At 41.9% G+C, this 15,893-nt stretch overlaps 1 protein-coding gene across 1 annotated transcript in view; it reads right to left on the bottom strand.

Moving 5' to 3' along the window:
• LOC309688205 (matrix-remodeling-associated protein 5) overlaps positions 1 to 13,847 on the bottom strand; it is a 30,169-nt gene extending 16,322 nt beyond the window's left edge. The window contains exons 1-3 of the mRNA XM_082503760.1: positions 13,099 to 13,847; positions 5,992 to 6,117; positions 5,764 to 5,900 (exon numbers count right to left, since the gene is read on the bottom strand). Of these exons, the coding sequence (XP_082359886.1) occupies positions 5,764 to 5,900; positions 5,992 to 6,078 (224 nt within the window). The 5' untranslated portion in view covers positions 6,079 to 6,117; positions 13,099 to 13,847. The remainder of the gene's footprint in view (positions 1 to 5,763; positions 5,901 to 5,991; positions 6,118 to 13,098) is intronic.
• Positions 13,848 to 15,893: the final 2,046 nt, after the last annotated feature.

Here is a 15,893-nt window from a genome sequence, read left to right as displayed (position 1 = left end):
ATAATTGAGGCATGACTAATAAAATAATCACCATTTAAAGAAGATAAACAGGATTTTTGGGAACTTCAGAAATGCTGGGTTCATTTCAGATGGACATACAGCAGATGAAAAAAGCCTTTTTAATTTTAGTTGTTGACTAGCAGCTTATAAAACTAAGCTAACATGAGCCTCAGAAGGTCCGATACTCTGTAGAAAACTGTTTTTATTCTTTCCAGCGTTTTTTTTTTCTTTTTAATGGCTTGATGGCTACGTACATGATGTAACCTTTGCTTTAAATTATAGGCAAACACAGGTGTTACCAATCACATTAACAAGGTTAAGTCCATTTCTAAGCCTTAATTAATGTGATTTATAATACCTGTGTTTACCTACGATTCTCTGTCAAAACAGAAAACATGGAAACCTACAAACTGCCTTGGTGTACATACAGCTCTTACACCCAGGAGTAGGGATGGGTACCGGTATCCGGTGCCATCATGGCACCGGTTCTGACATAAACGGTAGTAACCAGACCGAAAAACAGCGCACATTTCGGTGCTTTATTTCGGTGCTTTTTTTTTCCTGAGCTGTGATACACTTTAGATTCTAGCCAATCATTTTACATTTCCGAGGATAGTAGGCGGGTCCAGGTACGTACGTTCTTTTAGAGCAGAGCTACAGATTAAAAATGACCAAGGCAAATCAAAAGTCTGGCTGTACTTCACAGCAAAAGATGCAAACTCAGCAGCAACAAGTGCTTTAAGCTGATACTGTGATACTGTCAAAGGAGGTAACACCTCAAATCCGATGAAACACCTGGCGACGCATAGACCGTGCACATCTACTGTGGGTGTGGTGCCTGTTATCGGACCCGGAGTTAGCAACATCCCCCAAAAACCCGAAGACGAGAGTCCTGGCCCCTAGCCCTGCCAGTGTAGCAGAAATGATGACAGATGATGATGCAGCAGCAGCCGTTGCTTAATGTTGTTCGTGTGTAATTTATGCTGAGTAGGCTAACCACGTTATTACATTGATGCATGTAAGGTGAACTAGCAAACACCGTCGTAGTTACATGCGGCTGTCTTCTTGTTTGATGGCAGATGCTCCCTTCACCCTGGCCAAAAAGGCTAAAATGACCAAAGAAAAAGTGGAAAACAGCTAAACATGAGAGGTTTTTGGACAAAGTTTGTGTTTTTTTCCATTGTTTAAGCACTGCTTCCAGCCAAGAGTGATACCATATATGCCCCATAGCTGCAGAAAAGGCTAACATTGTTATCTTTTTACAAAAAAAGAGCTGAACATGAGAGGTTTTTGGACCAATTTTGTGTTCTCCATTCTTTAAGCACCGGTTTGAGCACCGTTTCAAAAGTACCGGTTTGGTACTGGTATCGGATAAAACCTAAATGATACCCATCCCTACCCAGGAGTGATTCACAGGAGCTGAAGTTTGCTCTCTGCTTGTTTAATTTCAGAGCAGATAAAGTACAGATGGTTCCAGCATCTCTGCTGTGCTACAGTTGAATCAGGTAAGATTTTCCTGGACACTTTTGATTGCACTTTGTACAACATTATATTATGTGCAATATTGTTGCAGATGTGAAAATGTTTTTGCTGAAGGGTGTAACTTCATGTTAATTTTTTATTTGTCTTGCTCTAATTCATTCAGTAACTGTCCCTGCAGTGTAAAACCTGCATTATGCTTTGATTCAGCTGCAGCGGCGTGATAGCTTTTCACACAGAACAGGAGCCCATATGGAAACTGTTTGCCTCCTGTGAACTGCAGGTTGGCACTGCATGGTGCTTAGTGGACCACATACCCCCTGAAGTACTTATATTAGGATGCATATAATGAGTTAAAGTATCATAAATAGAATAATCTATGAAAAAGTAAGTAAACTACACTCGTGAAATGCAGTGAAAGGTTTTTCCCAAAACAGAGCCTCACACCCAAACCCCTCCTGTGGACAGTAGTGTTGTTTGCCAAGCAGTTTGATAGATGGATATGTATTGTTTGGAGCCAAGATAATTAGACAAGGCTGTGTGTTACATACAAAACAGTGGCTGGTGATTTTTTTTCCTACTGTGCTGGAGGGCAGTGAAAGCTCTATCCATAATTCCCACATGGAAGCTATTAGGAGATTTACTCTAGTACCACATGCTGGTGCTAAGCCCTTATCTTCTGGGCTTAAGGCAAATGTTGTCATATTAAATGCACCAGGGCCACTTGCTGCCTGGGGTTTCTTTAGTTGATATGGCAGGTTGATAAGATGCATGGCAAGCAATAATCCTTCTTCTTGATTGTAATCTCTCTTTAAATTCAAATTCAAATTCAAATTCAAATTTTATTTGTCACACACACACAACCATACACAGTATGACATGGGGGTGAAATGCTTGTAGCTGTACAATGCCCGACCATTAAATGACAGAAGAAAAGTTTTACAATATTTACAATTTACTACAAAAATTTACAAATTAACTTAGGAATTTACAGTAAAGAATGTGAAAATAGCAGAAGAGATTATAAAGATAAGGATTATAAATTATAGGAATTATAGGATTATAGGAAATGTGTGGTGGTGCGTGTGGTGACGTGTGTGAGAGTCCAGTCTTATAGTGACGTGTTTGGGAGAGTCCAGTCCTACACCTGGTTCAGGCCCCGAATAGCCTGGGGGAAGAAGCTCCTCTTCATTCTCTCTGTTTTGGCCTTAAGGGAGCGGAAGCGCTTCCCAGACCTCAACAGTGAGAAGACTCCATTGTTGGGATGGGAGAGGTCCATCATAATCTTCCTAGCTTTGGACTTGCACCGCTTGGTGTAGACGGACAGCAGGTCAGGGAGCTCTGATTGAATGATGCGTTCTGCCGAGCGCACCACCCTTTGCAGATCTCGTCTGTCCTGCTTGGTGCTGTTCCCAAACCAGGTGCAGATGTTTGCCGTCAGGATGCTCTCGATGGTGCAGGAGTAGAAGTTCTTGAGCACCTTCAGTGGCAGATGGAAGTCTCTAAGTCTTCTGAGGAAGAAGAGACGCTGACGGGCTTTCTTAACCAGGGTGTTGATGTGGCAGGACCATGACAGGTCCTGAGTGATGTGGACACCCAGGTATCGGAAACTGTCCACTCTCTCCACTGGCGTGCCACTGATGATGAGGGGTTTGTAATTCCTCGCCTGCTTTGTAGTGAAGTCTACGATCAGCTCCTTAGTCTTGCTGACGTTTAGGAGGAGGTTATTCTCCTGGCACCAGGTCTCCAGGTTCCTAATCTCCTCCAGGTAGGCCGTCTCGATGTTGTCGGAGATCAGGCCCACAACAGCAGTGTCGTCAGCAAACTTGACAATGGAGGTGGTGTCGGATGTGGCTACACAGTCATAAGTGTACAGTGAGTACAGCAGGGGGCTTAAAACACAGCCCTGAGGCACTCCAGTGCTGAGTGAGATGGAGGGGGAGACTCGTTTTCCCACCCTCACTGATTGGGGTCTGTCTGTGAGGAAGTTGAGGATCCACTGACACAGTGATGAGCTGAGTCCTAGATCCGTCAACTTGGTGAAAAGCTTAGAGGGAATTATTGTGTTGAATGCTGAACTGTAGTCCACGAACAGCATCCTAACATAATTCCCTCTGCCAGTGTCCAGGTGACTCAGGGATGTCTGGAGCAGGTGAGATATGGCATCGTCTGTGGAACGATTAGTCCGGTAAGCAAACTGAAGTGAGTCGATGGTGGCAGGAAGTGAAGAAGTGATGTGATCTCTCATCAGTCTTTCAAAACACTTCATCACAATTGAAGTCAGTGCTACTGGACGGTAGTCATTGTGGCAAGCGGGCTGTTGTTTCTTTGGAACAGGGACAATAATGGACCGTTTGAAGCACGTGGGAACCACTGCTTGGGCCAGGGAGAGGTTGAAGATCTCCGTGAACACCGGTGCTAGTTGATCAGCGCAGGCTCTAAGGACCCGGCCAGGGATTGCATCTGGTCCTGCTGCCTTCCTGGTGTTCACCCTCCTGAAGGTGTTCCTCACGGCATGCTCTGTGATGACGAATGCATTTTCTTCACTGGTGCACTCCGAGCGCGCGCAGCCGTTTGTTGTTTTAATTGCTGCGGCGTCGAAGCGAGCATAAAACGTGTTCAGCTCATCAGCCAGTGAAGCATCTGCATTCATCATTGAAGAAGCTGGTCGTTTATAGTCCGTTATAGTCCGCAGTCCTTTCCACAGGCTCCTAGAGTCGCACTGTCGTAGCTGTGACTCTAGTTTTTCCCCGTAGCTCCGCTTTGCCTTTCGGACCGCGCTGCGCACGTTGTAGGACGCAGCCTTGTATAGGTCCATATTACCGGAGACAAGCCCTTCATTGTAGGCAGCGGTGCGTGATCTCAGAGCGTCGCGGATGTTTTTATCCACCCACGGCTTCTGGTTGGGAAACGTTCGGATGATAGTTCTTTCTGCTGTGTCGTCCACTAGTTTCCCGATAAATCCCACAACCGCTTCCGTAAACATGTTGATGTCATCAGAGCTGCGCCGAAACATGTCCCAGTCTGCGTCATCCAGTGCGTCCTGCAGCGCGGCCACCGATTGGTCCGTCCAGCGAGCGACCTCCCTCCTGATTGGTGGATGCTGCTTTATCCTTTGTTTGTAAGCAGGTATGAGGAAGATGGCGGAATGGTCTGATTTTCCAAATGCCGGCAGGGGCTGAGCCTTGTAACAGTTCTTGAACGGGGTGTAGCAGTGGTCTAATGTCCTCGTGCCCCGGGTGGGGCAGTTGATGTGCTGGTGAAGGTTGTGAAATGTCCGTTTGAGATTCACTCTGTTAAAATCTCCCATAACAATGAGTGCGGCATCTTGGTGAAGTGTTTGCTGATGTGTGAGAGCCTCATGTAGCTCACATAAGGCAGTGTCCGAGTCCGCGTGAGGCGGAATGTAAACAGCGCAGGCAATGACCGCAGTGAAAGGGCGACACTTAACGATCAATAGCTCCAGATTGGGCGAGCAAGAGCGTGTGAGTGGGGAGATGTTTGTGCTGTCGCACCATCTGTTGTTCACCATCAAACATACTCCACCACCTCTTTTCTTCCCCGACTCCATTGTCCTGTCCATGCGGTAAACCGAAAAGAACCCCGTCGGCTGCACGGCGTGGTCTGGTATCGCTGGGTTCAGCCAAGTCTCGGTAAAGCAGAGGAGGTTGCAGTCCCGAATGTCTCTCTGGAACTTGATTCTGGCTCTGAGGTCATCAAGCTTGTTCTCGATGGATTGAACATTGGCTAGCAGGATACTGGGCATGGGTGCGCGGTGTGCGCGAGCCCGTAGCCTGTTCCTGATGCCGGCTCTTTTACCTCGAGGCCGTCGCTTAGGGTCGCGTCCTTTGTTCTCTCTCAGGATCTCCTTTGGCCAGGTTGGGTCCGGAGTTAAACATGGTGAAATGTTCGTGTATTGCAAACCAATAGAAACCAAAGTGTCTCTACTGTAGCGGATTTGTGTGTTTTGCATGATGCCCATGCAAGATTATCGCAGATATAGCAAAAAGTGACGAAAAACTGCAAAAAGTGGAGAAGTTAGGGCAGAGCATCCAGCACGGCAGCCGACCTCACCGGCGCCATTACACAAGAGAGGTTAAGATTTAAGATTAATGTCATTAAAACAATTGTAAATATTTATCATGACTTGGTTTGCGAGGCAGCTCGATCATTAGTTACAGAAAGAAAACAAGACCATGGCATTCCACACGGCTTCATGTGTTTAGTTTTCTTCCCCTTGGACTGACATTTGGTAATTGTGTCTTAGTGTGTGTGGGATCTTACCCCAGGTTCAGCCGCTCTGTGTCCTTAGGAAGAGTTTTTGGTATACTGGTGAGGTGTCTGAACGTACAGTGGACCTCTCTGACACCTGGACAGCTGCAGCTCCGGGGGCAGGATGGGACGGTGTGGACAGGAATGATCTAGAGGAAGTTTAAAGGAAGAAATCTATGGAGTGATATCAGGCAAATGTAGAAATTCAGAAGACAAATGGGCCTCTATACATTTTTTTACCATTTGCCACAGCAGTGATGAAAGGAGCAGGGAAAACCACGCTGTAGCCAGGCTGCGGGCGACCTTGGCGCACCACCACAGTGCCATGACTGGATGGCTGTTTGACTGATCACGTCATGAACACACCTGTTGGTGCAGATTTGTGTTAACAAAAAGATCTCTCGCAGTGCCGTGTACCTTACGAACATGATCACATAACACACTCTTTTCTTTATATTGATCCGTGTGCGGAGTAGATGATATTGTAGCGGAAACCATCAGACTACCACACTCTTGCTTAGCGCATGCTGGAATGGACTGCTGATAGAATAAGCTGTCAAACTATTAGGAAAGATGTAATGATAAAAACTTTTTTATTTCGTAGGTGTGTTCAGCTGCAGAGCAAAAATCCTTAAATAATGAAGGATGCAATACAGCAGATTCTTTGGCCAACTACAGTCATGGGAAACAGACAGATTTCACAGGAACCCCCCCCCCCACACACACACACACACACCAAGTACAGTGCTCCTGCTTGCACAGGAGTTCAGAAGGAAAGTAGCAGCCAGCTGCTCTAATCAAACGCACTTCATTAACTGATCCCCTATAAAAGCTGAAGTTTTGGCATTTTGCTGGTTTGGACCATTCAGGTTTGTCTTAATGCAAAGCCCGAATCTGGAGAGGATGTCCCAGCAAAGTCACCTGAAGGTCTGAGAAATGCTCAGAGAAACTACAACAACTTCACCTCAGACTCTGCAGGCCTCTGCTAGCATGTTAAATGTTAAAGTTAATGACAGTGCCGTTTGAAGTTTTTAGTGCCTTCTAAGTTTTTGAATCCTTTCTCACCCTTTCTCGTTTTACATTTAGATTTCATTTGAGATTTAAGGAGCTATGATGAAAGTAAAAATGTAAATGACCATAATGTCTCTCAAATTAAATCGCATCAGTAACCGTTTCCACAAGCCCAAGGTGATGGAAGAGACAGAGGAAAGAACACCGGTAGCATTCAAAGCATGAGAAGCAGTGAGAAAGGAAATGAGAGTCGTGAGAAAAAGTCGACAGTAGTTCTTGTCGTGCCAAACTATTCAGCCTCAAGGTGGACGAAACATCCTGGAGAGGTTAGTGCACTTGGTTTAATCCTGTCCGTCACCACAGTAGCCTGTAAATCCTCTCATAACCAACATAGTCGTGTAAAAACAATGGCTGCACTTGGTTTTAATATTTTAATAAGTCACCTCAAATAAATAGAACAGGATAGAATGAAATACAATAAACAGTGGAATGGAAAATAACTACTTAACACTGGAAACTTGTCAGCCGTAGCTCGCTGCAGTGCCAGGGCGCTTGGCAGCCATTAGCCTAGTTTAAACATGCTCCTTTGAGAACAATACATGCCAATTACATACAACCAAGCACAATAAAAACACACACACACTGAATCCCACGTGCACGTGATATTGCTACATAGTTAGCCAAGATACAAATAAAGGAAGAGAACAGATAGAACCAAACATCACGAGCATATTTTAAGTCATTTGAGGCCATTTAAGGGTTTCTAGTTTCCTTGTGTGTCTCTGTGCTCTCGTCCCTCGAAGGCAGGCTGATTCATCTAACAGCTGGTTGTGTGTGCGTGTGTGTTTGACAGGAGGTCCTACAACGTGAAATTTGATTTTTTATTATCATTGCAACACAAATCTACAATCGTGCACTTCTCATTTTTCTTGCTACTACAGAGGTCAGGTCATCATCACCTGGATTTAGTCATGACAGTTTTAATCAAAATAAAGAATCTGTTCACACACAAGCGGGAAAAAGACCTAAATGGACCGTTCTGTGTCAAAAACAATATTTTTCCCCTTTTGTAGTTAAAATAAAACATTCTGCATGATTTTGACGTTCCAGGAATAGTTTAAATTTCATAATAACAAGACTAAACGACCCAGCAAAGTATATCACTCGTAGTGGGAAGAAGCTGTAGAGACCTACGTCTACATGTTGTAGCTGTGATGGGGCAGTCTCGCCTGATCATGGGGGCTACTCCTGTTTATGTCTGCGTAGCTGCTGGTCTCTCGGTTTAGCCCACGTGTCTAAGAATGCACAAGTCGGAGTGAAATGGAGTGTTAAACACCAAACCATTTCAGCCATTGTGAGCTTCTGATCTATGCTTCTTGGCCTTTCATGTTTTTGCTTTTTTCCACACGTCTTCCTCTTTGTGGTGACTTCTGCTTTCCGTCCAAAGCGACTTATTGACCAATTTAACCTACACAAACTTTTTCAAAGACCACACACGAGTACATCTCATGGACCTCTGCATTGGCTAAGTTTTCTAAATCATTCCCTCTGTGTCGCCAAAGACCTGCAAAAAAGCGGATACAACCGTGGGAACGTGAATTGGACATCTACAGGAAGGATGTCAAACTCGTTTTACATGGTGGGTCACATACGGTCCGCTTTGATCTTAAGCTGCCCGACCCGTGAAACCCCCTGTTCTGTCAGCATAAAGACTTCTAACCACACATTTAATCCTTAAGCTATGTCCCTATAAGAACATGAAGGTCATTTTCAACAGTACTTCTAGAGTTTTTCTACATGATAAAGAAATCCTGCTGTTGGTTTAAATTGTAAGAAATAAATGTGCAAAACTAAAGGAAACAAAAAAGATAGAAGACCCATTGTGACAGACAGACACTTCTATATTAGATTATTAACAAAACAGTTACTTAATTACTTTTTTATGACAAATTATTCTATGCCCTCCCTCTCATTTTTCAAATCTGTCCAGTGGGCCAGATTGGAGTCTTTGCTGAGCCAATTCTGGCCCCCAGACCTTATGTTTGACACCCCTGGTCTACAACCTTGCCATGAGGCTTTTGAGCCCTGAAATATCCTGCTCAGTCTGAGTATGATAGCAGCAGTTTGGGTTACAGGGAAAAATGTGTCCTCCACGAAGAGTTCAGGGGCTAAGGAAAATAATCTCTGGAGCTTTGGGGTCAAGTATGATATCACAGTATTCACAATAAATGTCCACGTAGCTTCAAACATCCATTCTGTGCTTTCAATGACATGTTAAAAGCAGTTTTGTTACAGTTTATTGGGTGTTACACATACCTGAGCAGCAACTTCACGTCATAAAACTTAAAAACTAGGAGCCAGTTTCATCGACAGCTCCTGCATAGATTTTATAGTCCAGTAAAGGTGTCCGTTTGGTCTCAGTCTCCAATGTGAATGGATATGCTGATCACAGAGGAAAAGAAGAAAGGGTAAAGAAGTGTTTTACCCTTTCTTTAACACCTTTAACATTTCTCTGCCAGAAAACGCTGGAAACAAAAAGTAAAAGCTGGAAATTAAAGTGTAAAGTGAGAGAGGGCAAGAGGTCGATGAAAGGAAAAAAATACAAAAGAGAAGAAGATTAAAAAACAGAGGCATGAGAAAACACACGAGGAGATGAGAAAAGGGTTTCCCTGAACTATGCAACCATAAAGCACCTGTTTCAGGCTTCCTCCCGACAGAGATTAAATGCATATACCTCCTGAAAGGGGCAGAGCACAAAACTCTGTTTCTTATCAATTTCACGTGTTTCCTGGAAAAAGGTTTTTTTCTTTATATCACTGCCAAAATACATCAATCTTTCCTTTATGTCTTTGTATATGGTCATGCTGTCTTATAGCCATTCAGTTCTTTTCATCTCCACTGCACTTTTAAACACCTTGAGTGAATGAAGCAAAGAAAACTATACTGTAACCTGTAAAGTTGGTTTTCTATTTAGGTCAATAGAAAACCAACTTTGCTAACACTTTACACTTCGGCACATGGATTATCCTTGTGTGGAGTGTGCAAAGAAACTCTATATAATACGCCACTTGGCTTCTTTTATGAGATGTTACTTTTCCCGAATCACATAAAGAGTTTTTTTGTTTGTTCAAACACGAGGTTTGTGACCACTAACTACTTGATGTTAACTTGTAAGATCACAGCTGTACGGCCCCAGTCACACAGGCCTAGAGACTGTTTCAAGACCACCCAGCAAACACTGGTCACAAGGGAGAAATGTGGGAAAACACTCCTTGTGATTGCTTTGGTTCGTAGCAGATTGCTGCTCCTGCTTAGCAGAGGTGACAAAAGTGCAGACATTCTCTACTCAAGTAGAAGTACAGATACTACTGTGAAAAGCAAAGTAAAAGTTGAAGTACTGACTCAACTTCTTTACGCCAGTAAAAGTTAAAAAGTGCAGGCTCTGAAAAGTACTCAAAGTAACAAAGTAGATCCTTGAAGGACAATTCTACCACATATTTTTATGCCAATCTAACTGAACCTTGTGCTACATTAATGCAATAATAAATAATATTAGTAGATGGGAATACAACTTTTATTTCAATCTAAATTTTATTCTAATAAAAGAATCACGTACAGGCTGTGATCAGCTGACCTGCTGCTCTTTGTGGGTGTACACGTCTGAATTCAACCAGATGTTAGCAGATGTTTTATGAGTCGTCCTGGCTGATTTCCATCCTCTACACTGACAGTCCTTGTTTATGCTGTCTTTATACTTTGCACTATACAACCAACTTAACTTCAAGTTCATCTCTGCCCTTTATGTAACCTAACTCTGACCATGAACACCACAGCCACTCTGCACTCTCACACACACTTTAAACCCAGCACAGCACAGCAAACTAACCTATTTATCCTGCAGTAAGCTGTAGAGTATTTTCATGAAACCTTTAAAAAAAACACAGTTACTCTGACACAGTTTGTTTTGTTTTGTAAATACTAAAACAAAACAAATGACTGTTTCTATTTTGTTAGACTTTAGATATTAACTGAACAGAATTCACATTCTTGTGTACAAACATCTTCTTCCCAGTAAGTACAGGATAGAGGTCCAGACAATATTCATAAAGAGCAGATGGTGAGCTAAGAAAGGGGACAATAGAATATTTCCTTATGGAGCAGAAAGGATGGTAAGCCAGCGGTCATTCAACATCAAAATATTTGCTAGCGACTTCTCCTGTGTACTGGTGGAATGTATCGAATCAAGGTATCAGCAACTCTCGACATCAACACTAAGCTTTAGTCAGTATTCAAAGTCAACACATTCAAAGGTAGTTATTATATATCCAAGATGTGCAATTGCAAAAGTACTTTGAGGTGCTTTTCTTATGGCGTGATAGGCTAGAGTTTTAGTTGAACAGATGTGGCGACAACAGTAACAGAGTCGGGTAGGCTCATTGCTTTTCAGTGCAAGTAAGCTACTGAATGTAGTTTACAGTTTCCTACTACAAGCAAGTCTTTAGAGCTTGTCATACTATATCTCCCAGCCTTAATTGTGTTGTTAGGGTAAAAGTACTGTTAGCCAATGATCCGCCACTGAAGACTGATCAAAAGTCAGATCCCTCTCACTTTGATTATTCTTTTAAGAATGCCGGAGTAGGGAAAAATACATCATGTGACGGAAGCTGCGGTGGAACAGTGGGACCATTTTTGCACCTACAAGTCTCCATGACTTGGACATTTGATCTTAATACAACATATGTTAAAACCTCACTGTTTTTGTTTTGTTTTGTTGTTGTTTTTTGTTTTTTTTGTTCGTTTTTGTTTGTTTGCTTCTTGCTTTTGGTTGCTGCATCTTTGTATTTGCTGTTATAAAATGCAAAATCTAACAAATACTTGAATTATAAAAAAAAAAAAAAGAATGTCGGAGTAAAGCCAATACATCTTTATGTCAAAAGCATTATGCTGACAGTCAGCCAAGTCACAGCTGCTTTATTCAAGATAACACATGTCAGGAGAGGACTACAATATGATTCCCACATGTTTTCCATGCACGTCTGTAGGCCTGCGATCATGTGCTGCCCATATATCCTCATTCAGAAATCTCTTTCAACATTATGTACCGAGTGTTGCCATTAGATACTAACCCTGTCTACATAAGGTCATCTAGCAATTATAATGGTTACATTTACTGATTGCGACAGACTGGCGACCTGTCCAGGGTGTACCCCGCCTTTCGCCCTATGACAGCTGGGATAGGCTCCAGCGCCCCCCGCGACCCTGAAAAGGATAAGCGGAAGCGAATGGATGGATGGACATTTACTGATTGATGTTGCGGTTATGATTCTTTATTAACGCCTAATCAGCTCATAAGGGAAGAAATGGTAAATGGACTAGAACGTACGCAGCACTTTTCTGTTCTACCTGAGCGCTCAAAGAACTTTATGCAACTTGCCTCATTCACACAGGCACTGTTTGCTATGCTTTTTCTGTCTAACATTCACACAAGTTCACACCACGATGGATGCTTTGCCTCTTGAGCTACAGCAAAATGATAATTGAATGTGTGTATTGCACAAAAAGGCTCTATGTTGGTTTTGCTACTATGAAGGTTGAGAAGAAAGTTTTTGTTTTGGTTTCCCTCCAAGTACTAGGTGTAAATCTCTTATAGTTTTAGCTTAGCATGTGGATGAAGGGAAGCTTAGCTGACTTTACAGCTAATCTAAATGCTGTTGTTGCGTCTTTGTAGAGTGTAGAAGTCTTATTTCTGAAAGCTGGTCCTCATTAGTCATTAAAACAGAGCCGTTTCTAACAAATACTAAACTGTGTATTCATGTTGACCGTCTGTTTGCCTGAAGTGCTCATTTGTACCAGTATGATTAAAATGCATGTTGCCAAAGGACCCGGTTATAGTAAACAAAGATTTGGTCTCACATAAGTCTGTCTCGCACATAGTAAATCATGTATAAACGTTTGCTCTTTGGACACCTTGGTGGGCTGTGGGCATGCATGTCACATTATTTATGTGAGAGCTAATTCACAGCTTTATTAAGACTTGTGGACAAAAGAATGGCAAATTTAATTCTATACAAGCCAACAAACAGATGAATTACTGTGACACTGGTGGCCAAAGCGGCTCTAAAACGATCATGTTTACTGTCTTTGGACTCTTATTAGACAACGTCCAATTGTTAAACATAGAAATTAAGAGTCAACAGTCACATTTCAAACCTCTTAATTGGAGAAAATTACAGTCAGTGTTCTACGTAGAAAACGGCATCCTGAAACTTCAACTCAAACAACTGCATCTGGGAGCATTTAACAAGTTCTCATTAGGAAAAACCACCAGAGACTCACCTGAAAATTCCTCTAGAAGATGGAAAACATAAACAGCTTTAGTACAAAATAGACAAAGTCCTTTGTTTTGGCTGCAGGATACAAAGCTTTACAAGAAAACCAGGTGTAGACAAGAAAAAAAGGATCCAGTTGATGTTCTAGTCCTGATGATGTTTGCTGATTTGTAAAGCCACCAATGTCCCGAGGTCTGAGAAGGAGGCAGTAAAAGAGGGGATGGAGCGCTCTGTCTGTGTGTGTGTGTGGATTAGTTTGACCCTCTGCTGGTCTCTGAGGCATCTGGATTTCAGTTTAACTGCTTTTCCATTTTCCCGTGCCTTTCTGTAACTGTGCAGTCAGGAATGCTGCTTCTCCATCCCCTTCTACACCTACGCTCCCTCCTTCACCTCCTTTATTCATCTCCTATTCCACTCTGTCTTTAACCATTCCTCGCTATTCCCTCTTTGAGGCTCGACTTCCACTTCATGCAGACTGTCCTGGTAGAAACAGATCACTTTCTTTTCCTTTTTGCTGTTTTCTGTCACTCCTCCATCTGTCTTAGTTTTTACTCGTCTCTCTATCGCAACATTCTTTCTCTGTTGTCTCTGCCTGTTTTTCTCGTTACACCCTTTCACCTTTCCAACGCTCCCTCTCTAGCTTCCTCCCCCCTCCTGAGGTATATTACAGTGTGTGAATGCATATTAGCCAATTATCATAACCTGTCCACAGATATCGAGCCTGCGGCTACACACGCCGACTCTCTCTTTGCAGAACTTGGCAGGTATTCAGTGTTATTCATTTGATCTGCCTACATAAGATTTACAATGAATTAAACAAGATGGGGACATTTGAGCTGTTCAATTGTGCCTTAAGCCCTGATGCTGTATGAAATACCTGCTGTTCTAACACTGTGGCACCGTACCTGCGCTCTGTTGACACAGCCGTTTTTACAGGCCTGAAGACAGAATTTTCTTTTTACCTCATAGAAACATGAAGTCTGGACTGCGGTACACCTTGGCTAAACATGAATATTAGATGTGTTATGTAAACTGTAATAGATTTGATCTTATTGTTACTATTTGGAAAGATCTAAGCAACTAACTAAACACGTCAATATGAATAGGCCTTTTGTTGCAGAGCTCTTTTGTTCTCCAGCCCCTCCTATCATTTCACTTTTATGTAGTTTACTTCACCTAGCTTAGGCCAATAATGTGAGGTTTAAAAGTGCAAGCTAAAGCTTGTAAAACACTCAGAGAAATATTTTGCTTTCTGTTCTCTCCACCCCACCTCCCTGCATTCCTCCATTGGAGAATATTATTCTTATTATACTCAAAATTTCTCCTGTCCATGAACTTAGAATCCAAAACTGAAGCCACACAGTACAAATAATTACATTTACGAGGGGGCTGGGTCTTGACTTTATATTTTGTGCAGTTTTTTCATCAGTTTTTTCTTCTTGGAAAAACTGAAAAACATTTCAAGAAGCAAACAAACAGGAACGCTGCTGGAACGATGAGCTTCTGAGGACATTAGTTTTATAATAGCAAAGACTTCTTCATCTCCGATGTACAACTTGTTTGTTTCATAGTATTAAGTTATTGTATGGGTACAGCCCGTTTGGGTACAAAGTTTTTTGGCAAGTTTGCAGCTTCGGGCTGGTAATTGACACCTAAGCCAAATCTAGTTACTAAGCTAGGCCTCCTTGGTTTTCTCTTAGTTTTAGTGCATTCTTATTATGTTTATGGCATTCTGTGCAATTAACTGTACTAACATGTTTCAGTGAGTAAAATTCTATAATTTATTTGCTTCTTTTATTGCATGCATTGCAGCGTGAATTAGCGGGTATTGAGTGCTAATGCTAGCAAGTTTGGTTAGCCGATGCACTCTGTTGTCTCATCTAATCAAGCTTATTTCTATTGCTAGAAATCCAAGATGGTGACAGCCAGTACATAATTTGGGCAATAAAGTTATTCTCAGAAATTTAATGTTGTCCTTGAAGCGTGTGTTGTTGCCAGGTAATGTTAACATTTAGCTGTGCACACGCAGACATACAACTGTAGGTCTACATATGTGTAGCTCTGCTCAGAGAGAAAAGTACAGGGACTTCCAGTATCAAGAGAACACAGTGAAAAAATGCTACATAAAATGGCCTTGAATGATTCAACCTACCTTAATTAGTTAACACGAGTGGATGGATATCAGCTACAGTAAACGGGTAAAATGTAAAATGTTAAGCTGTAATGTTTCCCCATTTCTTCTATAATTTTTTTAACCTTAGGTATTGTAACATATGTTAAAAAAAAACTAACAGGAAAATACTATATGTTAGCACATATTTATTCTCAGTCCCAGTTTCCATATTATATTATTTTAGCCATATTTGACAAACTATAGAGCATACCAAAATATGAAGTGAACTTTTTGTCTCTATTTGCAGTATTTTTAAATTATTACTATTAAATTAGTTGTTTGGGTTTTTTTCTATGCATCCCAGTGTAAGTACATTCATTTCTACTTTGCCAATCCTCGAGTATCTCTAATCAAGAAATAGCTATAATTTTGCATCACTCTTTAATTTCTTCATTTTTCTATCAACTGCACATGTGCGCACACATGCAAACACATATTTCACTCGTTAGCTTATCATACTAATGATAGTCTCTGGTGCCAGTTCCATTCCGCCAAGTCTCCCCATTATTGTTCTGTCACTTTCTTTAATCAATACATAAAAAAACGTTTTTGACGTTCTATTTTTTCCCTCTTTCTTAATAATTTTTAGATGTGTGTGAGATTTTATTTTTTCCAGCTCATCTTCAGCC

The sequence above is a fragment of the Aulonocara stuartgranti genome, assembly GCF_965226115.1.
Source record: "Aulonocara stuartgranti genome assembly, chromosome: 2".
In the NCBI taxonomy this organism is placed as follows: domain Eukaryota; kingdom Metazoa; phylum Chordata; class Actinopteri; order Cichliformes; family Cichlidae; genus Aulonocara; species Aulonocara stuartgranti.
Note: the sequence above shows the minus strand (reverse complement) of the source record. Positions and strands in the feature narration are given on the sequence as shown.